General features: G+C 39.5%; 1 protein-coding gene across 5 annotated transcripts in view; it reads left to right on the top strand.

Annotated features, from left to right (window-relative positions):
- The window catches only part of bbs9 (Bardet-Biedl syndrome 9), a 546582-nt gene that overhangs the window by 54851 nt on the left and 474070 nt on the right, over positions 1–17661 (top strand). For all 5 annotated transcript variants that reach the window (XM_072571014.1, XM_072571013.1, XM_072571017.1 and 2 more), the window contains exons 9-10: positions 8178–8361; positions 12777–12906. In XM_072571014.1, coding sequence (XP_072427115.1) covers positions 8178–8361; positions 12777–12906 — 314 coding nt within the window. The remainder of the gene's footprint in view (positions 1–8177; positions 8362–12776; positions 12907–17661) is intronic.

The following is a 17661-nucleotide window of genomic DNA, read 5'->3' as shown; positions in this document are numbered from 1 at the left end:
TTGTTTCAGCTCCAGGACACCTCTGCAGGACTTCCTCAGGGTAGTGTCCTAGGCCAAACCATCTTCAGTTGCTTAATTAATGACCTTCCTTCCATCATAAAGTGAGAAGAGGGGATTTTTGCCAATGATCACAAAATGTTCAGCACCATTCATGAATTAATGATTCTTTAGAGTTGAAGCAGTCTATATCCTATCTAGTTTCTTCACTGTCACTGGGTTGAAATCCCATAATTCCATAACTCAGGGCTTTGTTGATCAACCTACATTATGTGGACTGCAAGGGTTCAAGAAGGCAGCTCACCACCATCTTCTCAAGGACAATTAGGGATAGGCAATAAAATGCTGGTCAGCCATTCATCCCACGAATGAATAAAAAAAATCAAATGCAGCAAAACCTGGGCAATATCCATGAATTGGCTGAAAGTGACAAGTAACATACGCATCACACAAATGCCAGGTCATCACGACCATCTCCAATAAATGACAGTCTAACCACCCACCCTTGGCATGAAATGTCACCATCACTGAATCCCGCACAGTCAAAATCCTCGGGGTGGCACAGAGGTTCAGTGGTTAGCACTGCTGTCTCACAGTAGCAGACACCTTGGTTCTTAGGGCAACTGTCTTTATGGAGTTTGCATGTTCTTCCTGTGTCTGTGTGGGTTTCTGCTAGGTGCTCTGCTTATCTCCTACAGTCCAAAGATGTGCACGTTAGGTGGGTTGGCTATGCTAAATTACCCACAGTGTTCAGGCATGTGAAGGTTAGGTGCATTAGCCATGGAGAATGCAGGGAAAGACTAGATGGATGAGATGTTCTTCGGAGGGTAGGTATGTACTTGTTAGGCTGAATGGCCTGTTTCCACATTATAGGGACACTATGTAAAACTATATTATGCATCTTCTTAGTTGGAGAGGTTATGTGAATTCACATCCCCACTTCATTTTTATACTGCTTGTATGACCCCAATTTTGAAAGCACCAGTGGATAATCATTATTTTTGATCTGGCATCTTGATTCCATAGTTTAATTTTAAAAACCACTGGAAGCATTGTTTCAGATAGGAACAGAGATTACCTTCCACCTGAAGAGGTTGAGGGAAATCCTATGCTACCATTGTTTAAAAATTATTTTGTGGAATGTGGGTGTTGCTGACAAGGCTAACATTTAGTGTCCAGCCGTAAATGTCAAGGTAGCAATTAACAATGTTGCTGTGGGTCTGAAATCTCATTTAAGCCAGATCAGGTAAGAATGGCAGCTTTCCTTCTCTAGAGGGACAGCAGTAGCCAAATTCCTGCATGGTCAAATTCTGTGCCAACTCCATTTACAAGTTCGTAGATGACACCACTGTTATAGGTCGAGTCTCAAACAATAACGAGACAGAGTACAGGAAAGAGATTGAGTGCTTAGCAGCATGTTGTGTCAGTTTACAATCTCTCCATGAACATCAGTAAAGGAGCTGATCATGGACTTCAGAAAGTGGAGTGGAGGGTACCCCACTATCTGCACCTATAGTGCTGAGCTGGAGATAATTGAGTGTGTAAAGTTCCTGGGGGTGACCAGTAGCAATTTGTCCTGGTCCACCCATCTTGTCATTACAGCCAAGAAAGCACAATAATGCCTTCACTTCCTCAGGAGCGAAGGAAATACAGCATGTCTATAAGGACTCTTACAAATTTTTATAGATGTACCATAGAATACTTTCTATCTGGATGCATCACTGCTGTTCCCAAGACTGCAAGAAACTACAGAGAGTTGCAAACTCAGCTCAGTCCATCATGCAAACCAGCCTCCCATCCATTGACCTCATTGATACTTCCCGCTGCTCGGGAAAGCAACCAACATAATCAAAGACCCCTCCCACCCTCTTCCGTTGGGCAGAAGATACAAAAAGTTGAATACAGATGCAAAGTTAAAAATCACACAACATCAGGTTATAGTCCAACAGGTTTAATTGGAAGCACTTGTTTTCAGAGCACTGCTCTGAAAGCTAGTGCTTCCAATTAAATCTGTTTGACTATAACCTGGTGTTGTGTGATTTTTAACTTTGTACACCCTAGTCCAACACCGGCATCTCCAAATCAGAACAGATTCAAGAACAACTTCTTCCCTGCCGTTATCAGACTTTTAAATGGATCGCTTAAGGGTTAATGTTGATCTTTCTCTGCACCCTTTCAGCAACTGTGTTCTGTTACCCTGATGCATTTGTTTAATACGATCTGCCTGGAAAGCACATAAGACAATACTTTTCACTATACGTCAGGAAACAAATCAAATCAATTTAGTGAACCAGATGGGTTTGACAACAACTGATATTAGCGGTCACCATTAGGCTAGTTAATATGTTAACTGTAGATATTTATTGAATTTACATTTCGCCAACTGCAATGGTATGATTTGAACCCATGTGGGCAGAACATTAGCCTGGGGTTTTAGATTATTGCTCCTTGGATATATCTGCTACACTACGGTCTCTCCATAAACAACATTTTTCTGTTTAACAGAGAAATATTCAAGTTATGAATTAGCAGCAAAGATATTCAGAGATTTACATGATTTTATTTTAAATCTATAGATTAACACACACACCAGTTTCTAGCTTTTCCTTCTGAATCTTTTTCATGTCCAGAAGCCTACACTCCATTGGGGAAATTCTTTATATTTTACAAACCCACCACCAATTTATCAAATCACCCAATTATCAAATGGCAACCACTGCCCACCTGGGCAGAAAAATCCACTTTTTCTTAAGAAACCCATAACCAAATCATCCATTTGATGACTTTGAATAGTAGATTGCAGGCACCACCCTATAGAAGTAGTGCAACATAATGAAAATGAAGGAAGGGTAAGTAAAGAAGGAGAGCTTAATCAAAGTGGAGTTGGAAGGAGTAATAAAGTATTTCAGCCCCCAAGGTACAAAATCTGGCTTTTTTTTTGAAGAAATAAGGTCTTAAAATGTTTCTAATTAACCTGTTTGATGATATTAATACACACTTCTCAAGCAGGTGGGACTTGAATCTGCACTTTTGGCCTAGAGGTAGGGGCGCTGCCAAGAATCCAGTCTTTGTTTTCACTATCATATCTAAACCTGTTATGACGCACCTTGGAAGCAGGTGGGTCTTGAATTCAGCCACCCAGAATTAGGGGTACCACCACGAAAACACTTGAAACCCTTTTTTTAAAAAAATACTCACTGCCAAATTACCCATTTGACAATCTAGACAATTAACATCCTGATTAACCTACTAGAGGCAGTGCAGCAAGAACAAAATTAGGGGAGGGCGGGAAAAGAGGAAGAGAAGGAATCACCTTTTTGAAAATAAAATAAAGAATTACAAATCATTCATCACCAATTAAAATAAGTTCCAAGCAATGTTCACCAGGGCAGTACAATAGGGAAGGGTAAGGAAAGAGGGAGAGGCTAAAATGAAATGAAGTTGGAAGGGGAAGAATCCAGCTTTTTTTAATATCAACCACCACCAGACCACCTTTATTTCCAATTAAACAATTAATGATTTACAAACGCTGCCCACTAAAGGCATCGAGAATCCAGCCCTTTTCTTAATTTAATCTATTTTTCTAATCAGCCTGTTCAGTGATGTCATTACACACCTCTGGAGCAGGTGGTACTTGAACCCAGGCAGGCTGATCCAATGGTAGGGACTGTGCCACAAGAGGGCCCTTTTCAGTACTATTTTAAACATAAATGCATCACCAAATCAACTGTGTTAAGAATCCAGCGCTGATTATTATTTTTATCAACTTGTTCAAGAATGTTATGTTACACCTGGATATTTTGGCTTAGAGTTGGGATATTTTTTCTCATCAGCCTATCCAGCGATGTTATGTTACATTTCTGGAGCAGGTGGGACTTGAATTCAAACCTCCTGGCAAAAGTAGGAACACTACCACTGAGATATCACTACTCCAGCACAGGAGTCCATTATAACCATCTGACTTTCAGAAGAGCAACCGACTAGACCCTTTCCCTTCCCTCTTCTCTGTGGTCCTACATATTTTCTCCTTTCAAGTACTTGTCTCATTTCTTTTTACCAGCCACAATTGAACATGACTCTCCTACTCTCTGAGGCAGCACATTCAAAATCATAATCTTTTCACTACATGTTATCGTAATATTAGAAAAAGAAAAACAGGGAAATCTTGCATTCATTAGCTCCTTTGCACAAGCAGACATCTCAAGGCACTTTACAGCTAATTAAGTACTTTTGAAGTGTTGTAATCACTGTTGTAGTGTAGGTAACATGGTAGCCAACATGTGCATAGCAAACTCACACAAACAGCAATGTGATATTGGCCAGATAATGTGTAGTTTTTTGGGATATTGATTGTGGAATAGATATTGGGTAAAATACTGGGGAAAATTTATCTACTCATCTTCAAAATAGTGCCATTGAAATTTTACATCTACTCGAGCAGGCACGTGATTTGGAAGATGACACCACCAATAGTGCTGCACTGGAATATTACACCAGGTTTGATTTTTGTGCTCAACCCCTGAAATGGAATTGAATCTGGAGCCTTGTGACTCAAGAGTGAGAGTATTACCAACTGGTCCATGGCTGACAACATAGACATTTTTATCATCCTTTCAGCTGTGTTACAACTCACTTCCGGAACAGGTGGGATTTGAATAATGGACATGCCACTGCACTACAATAGTACCTTGTGGCTGACAATATATCCATGTTATGGTTTTGGCCTGCATGAAATAGATTAACACTTGGTTTATATTATGGTATACCACTGACAAACAAATTCTAGTATATTTTACTCAGCAACTTGAATTAGAAACAGTTAACCAGGGTAATTGGATTCCACAAAGAATACAATCTAAATGATCAAAATAAAAATCAACCAAACAAGCCTACTCCTATAAACAAATGCCTAACAGTACTTAAATGAATTTTGAGAAGATTTGTAGCTCAGGAAGATTTGTAGCTCTGGATGTAGGTTTTGCTTGCTGAGCTGGAAGATTCATTTCGAGATGTTTCGTCACCCTAATAGGTAACATGTTCAGTGGGCCTCCAGGCGAAGCACTGCTGATAATTCCTGCTTTCTATTTATATGTTTGGGTTTCTTTGGGTTGGTGATGTCATTTATTGTGGTGATGTAATTTCCTGTGGTGGAGTCATTTCCTGTTCTTTTTCTCGATGGGGTATAATTCGATGTGTTTGTTGATAGAGTTCGGGTGGAATTCCATGCTTCTAAGAGTTCTCGTGTGTGTCTCTGTTTGGCTTGACCTAGGATAGATGTGTTGGCCTAGTCGAAGTAGTATCCTTTCTTATCTGTATGTAAGGATACTAGTGAGAGACATGACCCAGTAGGGTGATGAAACATCTGGAAATGAACCTACCAGCTCAGCGAGCAAGCCTACATCCAGTACTTAAATATAGGCTTTTATAGATCAGAGGGAACCATTCTAAGTAAAGGAAAAAAAATTAGTACTGTGTGCAACAGAGAAAACATTAGATTATAGTTCATAACTTCCAATGACAGTGTTAGAAATGTGAGTCCAATTTAGAGTAAAACAGAACAATTTCAGAGATTACTTAGAGCAGGTGATGCCCATTGTGCCACAAGACCTGAATTTGAGTCCCACCTACTCCAGAGATGTGTTATAGCACTTCTGAACAGGTTAATCAAAAATAAATAAAAGTAGACTGGCAGTTTATAGAAAGCTTTCACCCCACAGCCTGAGCAGTTTCATGGCTGCAAGCCCTTCTGCTGAGTGCAGAGGAGTTTCCTGTATAAACTGCTGCTCCATACCAATCATCTCTGATCCTTTACCTGCTGTCTAGGCATGCCTTGGTGTTATATTGTAACCGCTTGGCAGTGGGGGGGTCCTCAGTAGAGAGCTCTCTGTGCAAGGGTCATATGGCTTTCCATCAGCGATCTGGGTGGAAGGTGTTGAACATAGCAGTCTCGTATAATTGTAGATTAAGGTGGTTCATAGATTCCAAGCCTTCTGTTTGTTTTGTGATATTGTGGAGTCCATGGACCATGTATATATTGATTGTCAGTGATTGCATCCCTTTTTTAGTGGACTTGCAAAACCTTTTATTGTTCTTTGGTTATATTTTAGCCTCACTCTCCTGAATTTTTGGTCACCCAATTTGGAGGGCGCAGGCAAATCGGAGGAACACCTTGGCAATCTGCTCCTGGGCCTGACCAAAGTGGCCATCAATAGTTCCAGCCAGCAGGCTGTGGAGAGGGGTCATTGTTCCCGACAGACTGTCCTCTTTTGCAGTTATGATCACAATCAGGTGGCTCTGAAAATAGAGTATATGATGACCACCAGTACCTTCAAAACTTGTAGAGGTGGCCACCATGAGGGTATTGGAATCCCTTATTTCCACATCCATCTCCATTTTAATTTAGTTCCCTTCTCTTTTACTGCCCTCCCCTATATTTATTATTGTTGCACTAGCCCTGGTGAGCAGTGCTTGATAATTGTATTTTTAATTTGTAACATAGGTGATTTGGTGGTGGTAAAAAAGCGTTCAGAGATTTATAGTAGCATCTGTGAACACAAAAAAAGAAAAAAAATTATACTCTGGGCCAAAATACCTGGATTCAAGTCCCGCCTGCTCCAGAGATGTGTTATAACATCCCTGAACAGGTTGCTAAAAAATACCTATATAAAGCAATAGTTATTTTGGCAAAGTATTTGAAAAGGAAAAGATTCTGAGGTTTTTGTCATTTCACAGGAGTGTTCCGAAAGTGCTATTGAATAAGAAGAAAAACTTGCATTTATAACGATCTTTTTATGAACATCGGATATCTCAAAGCACTTTACAACAAATGAAGTACTTTTGAAGTTAATGTCTGTTGTGATGTAGGAAACGTGGCAGCCAAAATGTGCACAGCAAGATCCCACACAACCAGCTGCTTTTCTCAGTTATGTTCATTGAGATATAAATATTGGCCTCAATACTTGGTTATAACCTGCCTGCTTTTTTTCAAAAGTAGTGTCATGGTGTCTTCTATATCCACCAAAGCATTGGCCTCTAGCAGACAGGGCATCTCTAATAGTGCAACACTAACAGATTGCTATACTGGATAGTCAACTTTGTTTTTTGTGTTAGAACACTGGAGAGGGACTTAAACCTAGAAATTTGATACTGAGGTGAGAATGCTACCAACTGAACCAGCCCTGACATTCTATGCATACAATATATTTCTGTGATATCCCCACTTACTGAGCTGTCAGTGCTAACTATACTATGATGCCCTTTGCCAAGCTGTTGATTTAGATGATATACTATGTTGTAGCACAAGTTCGAACTATATAAGTAAATAAATATCTGATTGTCAAATTGCACCTTTTCAACATAGCAACAGTTGTCTCAACTCTTGGGTTTTTTAAAATGGTTTTGTGAAGAGCACCAGCCTTTGACATGGTAAAAAGATAAGGAAATCCCATTCCAATGTCAGTCAGTACTTGATTGTGACCAACTATTTCCGTTTGTTTAAAACCTTTCACCTAATGGCAGATGGACACTTGCAGTGGATATGTTGATATTGCTCTTTCCAAATATGGAATTTCAGAAAAAATAGTTAATGTATTTTAAGTTTTGTTTCTGTGATGTTAATAAACATTTGTGTTCTGATATATATACAACATATGTTTGTATAAAACATTAATAACTTTGCTTTAAGGTCACCCTTTAGTGGATGTTTGGTTAAATTTGTAGGTGTGCAGATGAGAAAGTTGCTACTGTAATAAGCATAGCTAACCCTTGAGGGTTTGTGTAACAATCTGAAGCTTTGTGAAATTAAAGCAAAATAGCAAGTCTAATGCCCTTATTTTAGCTTTAGATTCCCTACAGTGTGGAAACAGGCCTTTCGGCCCAACCGGTCCACACCGACCCTCTGAAGAATAACCCACCCAGACCCACTTTCCCTCTGACTAATGCACATAACACTATGGGCAATTTAACATGGCCAATTCACCTGACCTGCACATCTCTGAATTGTGGGAGGAAACCGGAGCACCCGGAGGAAACCCATGCAGACACGTGGAGAATGTGCAAACTCCACACAGACAGTTGCTCGAGGCTGGAATTGAACCTGGGACCCTGGTGCTGTGAGGCAGCAGTGTTAACCACTGTGTCGCCCAGATATTTTGACCAATTGCGTATCTTATTGTTTGCAGAGGGACTGGATGGTGAACATTGGTGAACAAGCATTAGACATATGTGTAGTGTCATTTAATCAAGCTACATCCTCAATATTAGTACTTGGTGAGAGAAATCTCTTCTGTTTCAAAGAAAATGGACAGCTTCGTTTCATGAAAAAGCTGGAATATAATCCAAGCTGCTTCTTACCTTACACCTCAGGTATGTAAACTTAAGGCAGCTACAGATAAATGCAAAAGTGGAAAACCATTCTCCAGACGGTTCATGATTTCATAGAAAATTATGATCCACATTCAAAAAATATTGTAAGTAGCTTGAGTGTATCCCGGTGTTCCCTTTTCTGGCATTGTTTAAACAAAAATGTTAGTGCATTTTGTAGCATTATAATAAGCTACCAAAAGGCTGATGTGATTGTTTTGATATGGTTATTATGTCTTATATCAGAACTTGACAGATTTGCTATTTGTAACTTAGGGGAGTTTGAAAATGGGTAAAATGCAAAGATTTTTCGCTAATATTCACGTCAGCAATTTTGGCTACAAATTGACTCTGAAGAAATAAGAAGGTCCTTCCTCTTGAAGCTAAATTATTTAAAGAGAGTTATTTATAGTACATGGAAATACTAAAAACATTAACTAGCATTGTTGTAGAAATTAAGAATGAATTAAAATTGTACCATTACATTGTCACTGGTAACCTGATGCTGTTCCCTGTAGTTTGTAAGCATTGTTGGGATGCAAGCTTCTTGGATGAAAATGTGTGATATTTACTTGTTATGTAAAATTATACAAAAGTATTTCTATAAATAATAGTTTACTTGTAATTTCACATTTGTGTTTACACAAATTTGTTGTTACGTGAAATTTTAATTCTATGGAGTGAGAAGCAATAGGTTTCATAACATTTTTATTTATAATCCAACACTTCAGTAAATTGAAGATGGCCAAATCCACGGAAACGACAACACAAAAGCAACATTTCTGTCCATTTAGTATACTTTGACGTGACCCTCTCTGAAAAATTAGTTCTAATTACATTTAACAGCTAAATTCCTAATCATTTAACTCATTTTCCTTCAATCAGCTTTCCAACTTGCACTTGACTGTTGATTAATTTTCTGCTCCAATTAACAGCCTTAGAAGTGAATTCCACAGATTCTAATTCTCTGGGGAAATATAAATGCTTTTTCCCTGTGTCCAAGATTTCTTCCATTTAATCTTTTATATAAGCACCCTCATCTACCCAATGACTGGAAATAGCTTTGTTCTACCTACCTTTTCCATCCCTTCATAACTGAAAGCATTTACATTGTATCAGCCTGTAATATGCATACTTAATGAGGAGCAGGAGTAGTTAATTCAGCCCCTCAAACCTATTCGGCCATTCTAGATTGTGGCCAATCATCTGCTTCAAAGCTATTTTCCCACACAATCCCAATATCCCTTGGTGTCATTACTGTCCATAAATCTGTCAGTGTCTGTCTTCAACATGCTCAACGTCTGAGTTCTACAGGCCTCCAGAGTAGAAAATTACAAATATTCACCACCCTCTGATTGAAGAAAGATTGCCCTTGCCAAAATACAGGAGCACATGCATTCTTTGATATCCCTCACAAATATGTTTAAATAAATAGAGAAATACTTAACAAATATCTAAAACTGAATAATAAATAAAAATGTATTGTGTAAGAAAAAAGTGTTAAACTGATTAGGAGTTTTTCTTAATTTTTAAAAATCATCTTGATATTTCACATGTTTGTGCACAAATATTTGGCTATACTTGGCAGTACACATGCTCAGTCATTAGATCATTCAGGTAATTGGTTTCAGCAAACTTCTCCCTTGTCTTGTTTCTAAATGGCATACCTGCCCTTAATCTGAAACTGTGTCCCTGGTTCTCAAGCTAGTCAGGGGAGACTTTTTTTTCTACAATCACCTTGTCTAGCCCTCCAAACATTTTGTAAATTTCAATTAGATTGTCTCTTATTTTTGTAAACTCCAGAACTCCAAACTTGCTGTGCACATGATCACTTTTTTAAACTTAAGTGCAACCAAGGATCTACCCTGAAGAAAATGCAAAATCAACAATTTATTTTGATGCTATACAAATCTAAAACTAAGTGTGTGTAATTTTTCATTTTGTCAACTTCTTACTAAGTCTTACTGTGACACCCGTGACTCCCATGGTCTTAAGTCTGGATTGTTCTTTGAGGCTATTTACAGTATACAGGCCATCACACATGCATTTGTGAGGTGGGTGCAATACATGGATTTGATCATCTTAATTTGGGAGAATGCTGTCTCAAAGAGGTATATAGACTCGAAGTAAGCTTTCACTTTAGAAACACAAGATGATAGCAGTGGATGATGTCACCATCCACACGCATTCCTCTTCCCATAGTAACTTGCTCTGCATGTGAGGAGATGGAACTCTTGACCTTTTATCCCTTCTCTCATCATTCCAAACACTCCTACCAGGAGAAGCAATGGTTTATGTATACATTCTTTAAATCTAGTCTTATATATTTCTGCTGACAACATTGTTTTGTTTTGACTTTTGTTTTCCCTAAATTAGATTAGGGAATCTAATCATCACGGAACAAAAAATTGTTGCAAATCCTGTATGGGCTTTTAAACATTTGCAATAGCCTATCCACTGTCTTCCTTTAAGTAATGTTTCTCAATTTATAATAGCTAGTTTATGCCTTATCTCAAAATTGTTTCCTTCATTTAGATTCTGGACCCCAGTCTCAGAATTGATACACCACTTTCCATCTTAGTGAAGGATTGTGTCATGTGTTAAGTTCATTTTTCTCCGAGAGGTCTCACACATCTAGAGTGCCAGATATTCCTTTCTTATTCGATTATACTCAGTCTAGAATGGCGTACTCTCTATTTGGCTCCTTATTGTGTTGATCTACAAAACCAATCCACACACATTCCAGAAATTTATTCTCTACAAGGTTATAAATGATTTGATTTGCCCAATTTATCTGCAGTTTAGAGGTGTCTTTGATTGCCATTGTGCCTTTATTGTTTGCATCTCTAATTTCCTGTTTAATGCCTTCCCTAACAACCCCTAAAGTCATTTTCTGCCCTTTGGTGTTTCTAAGCTGTACGCATTCAAATTCCACTCAACAAGAGCCAATATCCTTCTTTACTTTTGTTAATTTACTCTTTAACCAGCAGTGCCTACCCCACCTCCTTTTCCTTTTTGTCTTTCTTTGCTAAAAACTGAATACGCTTAGATTTTCAGATCCCTTTCCTGTCACTCTGCAACTACGTCTGCATTACCTAACTATATCAGACCCATTTATATCTATTTTCACGATGAATTCATTCAATTTAATGATGCTTCATGTGTTAAGACACAAGTACTAAAGGTTTGTCTGTTTAACATTCATGCTCTGTTATAATTGGAAAATGCAGAAGGTGCTGACTGTACTTAATGTTAACCCAAGAAAAGCTAGAGGATTAAATACCTACATGAATTTCTGGGTAACTATGAAATTGTCCCCCAACTCACCTCTGACTGCTCTTCACACTTTTAGCCCTGACACCCTCAGCCCTGACTAGACAACCACTCCCTGACTTGGCCTGGACTGGTTTGAGCCTACTGGATCTGGACCAAGCCCGACCCTTCTGAATCTGACATGCCTCCACTTGAATTGGTCTTTCACCACCAGACCCAGTCTGGTCGACCCACCTGACACCGTACCCTCTCAGTTACCTTTGCCACTTACCATTCTACAACCACTTGAAAGTGTCTTTGGGACTAGTAACTCCTGAAACATGACATGTGTTTTTTGGACTGTGATGCTATACCTGCGCTGAGTGAATTTCTCCGCAGTATCCTCAAATAGATGTATGTGATGCAGGTCATATTCAGAAGCTTGGCCAGAAAAATTACACCAAGGGAAGATGGTAACTTTAAAGAACATTGCTGTCAATCATATTTAATTGGAATATCTGGGCCATTGGGCTATATTTTTCTCAACTAATTTGAATTGATTAATGTATATCCCATTGAATTTTATTTATTAAGAAATGTCAGTGTATTACTGAGTCAATTCACTTTGTGTTTTGTCATCTTTAGTTTTCATATTGTAAGCGAAACTGTGGAAATATTCTACATAAACCAGCAGTTATCTTTATATTGTATAATTTAAAAAGTGTAAACTGGTCCTCGTCAGATAAGATAAATATTTTGTGAAGATTTAGTCAACTGTGTACCATAACTTGGGAAAATATATTAACAAGTCATAGAGTTGCTGATAAATGTACAAGGTTTGAAAACAATAAGACACTTTTTTCCAGTCACTACTCCAGCTTTATCGCATGAAAACATTTTCATAAATTCCAGTCCTATTTACTTGCATGTGCATCAGGCATGGCTGGCACTGGGAAATATGTTCAAACTTATCTTTGTCAAGTGCTTTGACTTAACAACCTAAAACCTTGTAACCACCATATAATGTTATGTAAATTGTTATGATCTCCAGTGAGTTAAAACAGGAAAGACAAATTTGCTTGTAGATGTGAGAATGCTACATTATATATAGTGTTTGTTTTGTTGGGGAAATGAATAATTTATTTCTTCCGGTGTTTACCTTGTAGTGTTGGAAGGAACAATAAACACTCTCATTGGGAACCACAATAACAAGCTGCTGATATACCAAGATGTAACTCTGAAATGGGTTGCACAGCTTCCTCATGTTCCTGTGTCTGTACATGTTGCTAACTTCCAGTGAGTATCCCAATGTTTGAAAAAAAATTATCACTGTCAGTGCAATATGGCAGAATGTATTTAATCACCTATTTCCCAGTTTTAGTGTAATATGTGCTGATATCTTGCCTGGCTTATTTTAGTATGATGCAGATCACAAGATGTAAGTAAAGAGAAGGTAAAAATGACTGGTTATTTTCAAAATCAAATGTTTGTCCTGTGTTGAAATCAAAATGGCATCAACTTTAATAGATATCTGTCTAAAAGATTTTACAGTTTCATACTTGGAATCATTATTTGTAGAACAATATACAATTCTTTCATAAATGAATAACTTCATTATTAGCTTGGAATACCAATTTCTTTCCTTACGTAATACAAATATAAACAGGATTGAAATAAAATGTGCATTTGCTGTTTTGATTTATTAGAGAAGTATAACAGGATTTTAATCTTAAAAGTGCAACAACTTGCATTAATTTTCCACTTTTATCAAATTACTCATTGAGGTCTTTAAAAAAATTAGTAATCTAAAAATAATTTGAACTTCCTCTCTAAATTTAGAGTCATAGTCATAGAGATGTACAGCATGGAAACAGACCCTTCAGTCCAACCCGTCCATGCCGACCAGATATCCCAACCCAATCTAGTTCCACCTGCCAGCAGCCAGCCCATATCCCTCCAAAACCCTTCCTATTGATATACCTATCCAAATCCCTCTTAAATGTTGCAATTGTACCAGCCTCCACCACATCCTATGGCAGCTCATTCCATACATGTACCACCCTCTGCGTGAAAAAGTTGCCCCTTAGGTCTCTTTTATATCTTTCCCCTCTCACCCTAAACCGATGCCCTCTAGTTCTGGACTCCCCGACCCCATGGAAAAGACTTTGTCTATTTATCCTATCCATGCCCCTCATAATTTTGTAAACCTCTATAAGGTCACCCCTCAGCCTCCGACGCTCCAGGGAAAACAGCACCAGCCTGTTCAGCCTCTTCCTATAGCTCAGATCGTCCAACCTTGGCAACATCCTTGTCACTGTTTTCTCAACCCTTTCAAGTTTCACAACATCTTTCCGATAGGAAGGAGACCAGAATTGCACGCAATATTCCAACAGTGGCCTAACCAATGTCCTGTACAGCTGCAACATGACCTCCCAACTCCTGTACTCAATACTCTGACCAATAAAAGAAAGCATACCCAATGCCTTCTTCACTATCCTATCTACCTGCGACTCCACTTTCAAGGAGCTATGAATCTGCACTCCAAGGTCTCTTTGTTCAGCAACACTCCCTTGGACCTTACCATTAAGTGTATAAGTCCTGCTAAGACTTGCTTTCCCAAAAATGCAGCACCTCGCATTTATCTGAATTAAACTCCATCTGCCACTTCTCAGCCCATTGGCCCATCTGGTCCAGATCCTGTTGTAATCTGAGGTAACCCTCATCGCTGTCCGCTACACCTCCAATTTGGGTGTCATCTGTAAACTTACTAACTGTGCCTCTTATGCTCGCATCCAAATCATTTATGTAAGCGACAAAAGGTAGAGGACCCAGCACCAATCCTTGTGGCACTCCACTGGTCACAGGCCTCCAGTCTGAAAACAACCCTCCACCACCACCCTCTGTCTTCTACCTTTGAGCCAGTTGTGTATCCAAATGACTAGTTCTCCCTGTATTCTGTGAGATCTAACCTTGCTAATCAGTCTCCCATGGGGAATCTTGTCGAATGCCTTACTGAAGTCCATATAGATCACATCTACTGCTCTGCCCTCATCAATCTTCTTTGTTACTTCTTCACAAAACTCAATCAAGTTTGTGAGACATGATTTCCCACGCACAAAGCTATGTTGACTATCCCGAATCAGTCCCAAGTACACGTACATCCTGTCCACCACCGAGGTCAGGCTCACTGGTCTATAGTTCCCTGACTTGTCTTTACTGCCCTTCTTAAACAGTGGCACCACGTTTGCCAACCTCCAGTCTTCCGGCACCGCACCTGTGACTATAGATGATACAAATATCTCAGCAAGAGGCCCAGCAATCACTTCTCTAGCTCCCCACAGAGTTCTCGGGTACACCTGATCAGGTCCTGGGGAATTATCCACCTTTAACCATTTCAAGACATCCAGCACTTCCTCCTCTGTAATATGGACATTTTGCAAGATGTCACCATCTATTTCCCTACAGTCCATATCTTCCATATCCTTTTCCACAGTAAATGCTGACACAAAATATTCATTTAGTATCTCCCCCATTTTCTGTGGCTCCACACAAAGGCCGCCTTGCTGATCTTTGAGGGGCCCTATTTTCTCCCTAGGTACCCTTTTGTCCTTAATATATTTGTAAAAACCCTTTGGATTCTCTTTAATTCTATTTGCCAAAGCTATCTCATGTCCCTGTTTTGCCCTCCTGATTTCCTTCTTAAGTATACTGCTACTTTCTTTATACTCTTCTAAGAATTCACTCAATCTGTCTTGTCTATACCTGACATATGCTTCCTTCTTTTTCTTAACCAACCCCTCAATTTCTTTAAGACGGGCTCATGCCCGAAACGTCAATTCTCCTGCTCCTTGGATGCTGCCTGACCTGCTGTGCTTTTCCAGCAATACATTTTCACCTCAATTTCTTTAGTCATCCAGCATTCCCTATACCTACCAGCCTTCCCTTTTACCCTGACAGGAATATACTTTCTCTGGATTCTGATTATCTCATTTCTGAAGGCTTCCCATTTTCCAGCCGTCCCTTTACCTGCAAACATCTGCCTCCAATCAGCTTTCGAAAGTTCTTGCCTAATACCATCAAAATTGACCTTTCTCCACTTTAGAAATTCAACATTTAGATCTTTTCTATCCTTTTCCATCATATTTTAAAACGAATAGAATTATAGTCGCTGGCCCCAAAGTGCTTCCCCACTGACACCTCAGTCATCTGCCCTGCCTTATATCCCAAGAGTAGGTCAAGTTTTGCACTTTCTCTAGTAGGTACATCCACATACTGAATAAGAAAATTGAGTTGTACACACTTAAGAAATTCCACTCCTTCTAAACCTTTAACACTATGGCAGTCCCAGTCGATGTTTGGAAAGTTAAAATCCCCTACCATAACTACCCTATTATTCTTACAGATAGCTGAGATCTCCTTACAAGTTTGTTTCTCAATTTCCTTCTGACTATTGGGGGGTCTATAATACAATCCCAATAAGGTGATCATCCCTTTCTTATTTCTCAGTTCCACCCAAATAACCTTCCTGGATGTATTTCTGGGAATATCCTCTCTCAGTGCAGCTGTAATGCTATCCCTTATCAAAAATGCCACTCCTCCTCCTCTCTTGCCTCCCTTTCTATCCTTCCTGTAGCATTTGTATCCCGGTACATTAAGCTGCCAGTCCTGCCCATCCCTGAACCATGTTTCAGTAATTGCTATGATATCCCAGTCCCATGTTCCTAATCATGCCGAGTTCATCTGTCTTCCCTGTTAGGCCCCTTGCATTGAAATAAATGCAGTTTAATTTATTAGTCCTACCTTGTCCCTGCCTGCCCTGACTGTTTGACTCACTTCTGTTCTCAGCTGTACCCGTCTCAGATCGCTCTTTCCTCACTATCTCCCTGGATTCCCCCCCCCATCTTACTAGTTTAAATCCTCCCAAGCAGTTCTAGCAAATTTCCCTGCCAGTATATTAGTCCCCTTCCAATTTAGGTGCAATCCATCCTTCCTGTACAGGTCACTTCTACCCCAAAAGAGATTCCAATGATCCAAAAAATGTGAATCCTTCTCCCATACACCAGCTCCTCAGCCATGCATTCATCTGCTCTATCCTCCTATTCCTGCCCTCCCTAGCTTGTAGCACTGGGAGTAATCCAGATATTACTACCCTTGAGGACCTCCTTTTTAAATTTCTGCATAACTCTCTGTAATCTCCCTTCACAGTCTCAACCTTTTCCCTTTCAATGTCGTTGGTTCCAATGTGGACAATGACCTCCTGCTGGCCCCTCTCCCCTGTGAGAACATACTGCACCCTCTCTGAGACATCTTTGATCTGGCGCCTGGGAAACAACACACCATTCCGCTTTTTCTCTGCTGGCCACAGAAACGTCTGTCTGTACCTCTGACTACAGAATCCCCTAACACAATTGATCTCTTGGAAGCCGACGTACCCCTCGTTGCATTAGAGCCAGTCTCAATACCAGAAACTTGGCTGTTCGTGCTACATTCTCCTGACAATCCATCACCCCTTACATTTTTCAAAACAGCATACGTGTTTGAAATGGGTATATCCACAAAAGACTCCTGCCCTAGGTGCCTGGAGTTAACCCATCTATGTGACTGTATCTGAGACTTTCCCCCCCTTCCTATAACTGCCATCCATCACATACTCTTGCTGTTGCAAATTCCTCATCGCTTCTATCTGTCTCTCCAACCGATCCACTCGATCTGATAAGATTCGCATCCAACAGCATTTATGGCAGATATAATCCGCAGTAACCCTTAAACTCTCCCACATCTGACAAGAAGTACATATCACTGCAAAGGCCATTTTTGCTCCTTCACAATCTACAGACCCAGAAAATAACACCGTCTTATTCCTCTACAAACACTGCCCCAAGTTAAATTAATAGCTATGGCTTATATTTTAAGTTTAACCAAGAGACTTATGTCCAAAAACATACAATCAAGAAAGAATCCACTATACTCACTACTGCAGCCTTTCTCTTGGTCAGACTTAAAACAACAATTAACTTATCTGATTCTGTGCTGTGAACTTCGCCCAACAGT

The sequence above is a fragment of the Chiloscyllium punctatum genome, chromosome 5 (genome assembly GCF_047496795.1).
Source record: "Chiloscyllium punctatum isolate Juve2018m chromosome 5, sChiPun1.3, whole genome shotgun sequence".
NCBI classification, from domain to species: domain Eukaryota; kingdom Metazoa; phylum Chordata; class Chondrichthyes; order Orectolobiformes; family Hemiscylliidae; genus Chiloscyllium; species Chiloscyllium punctatum.
This window is presented reverse-complemented; position numbering and strand designations above follow the sequence as displayed.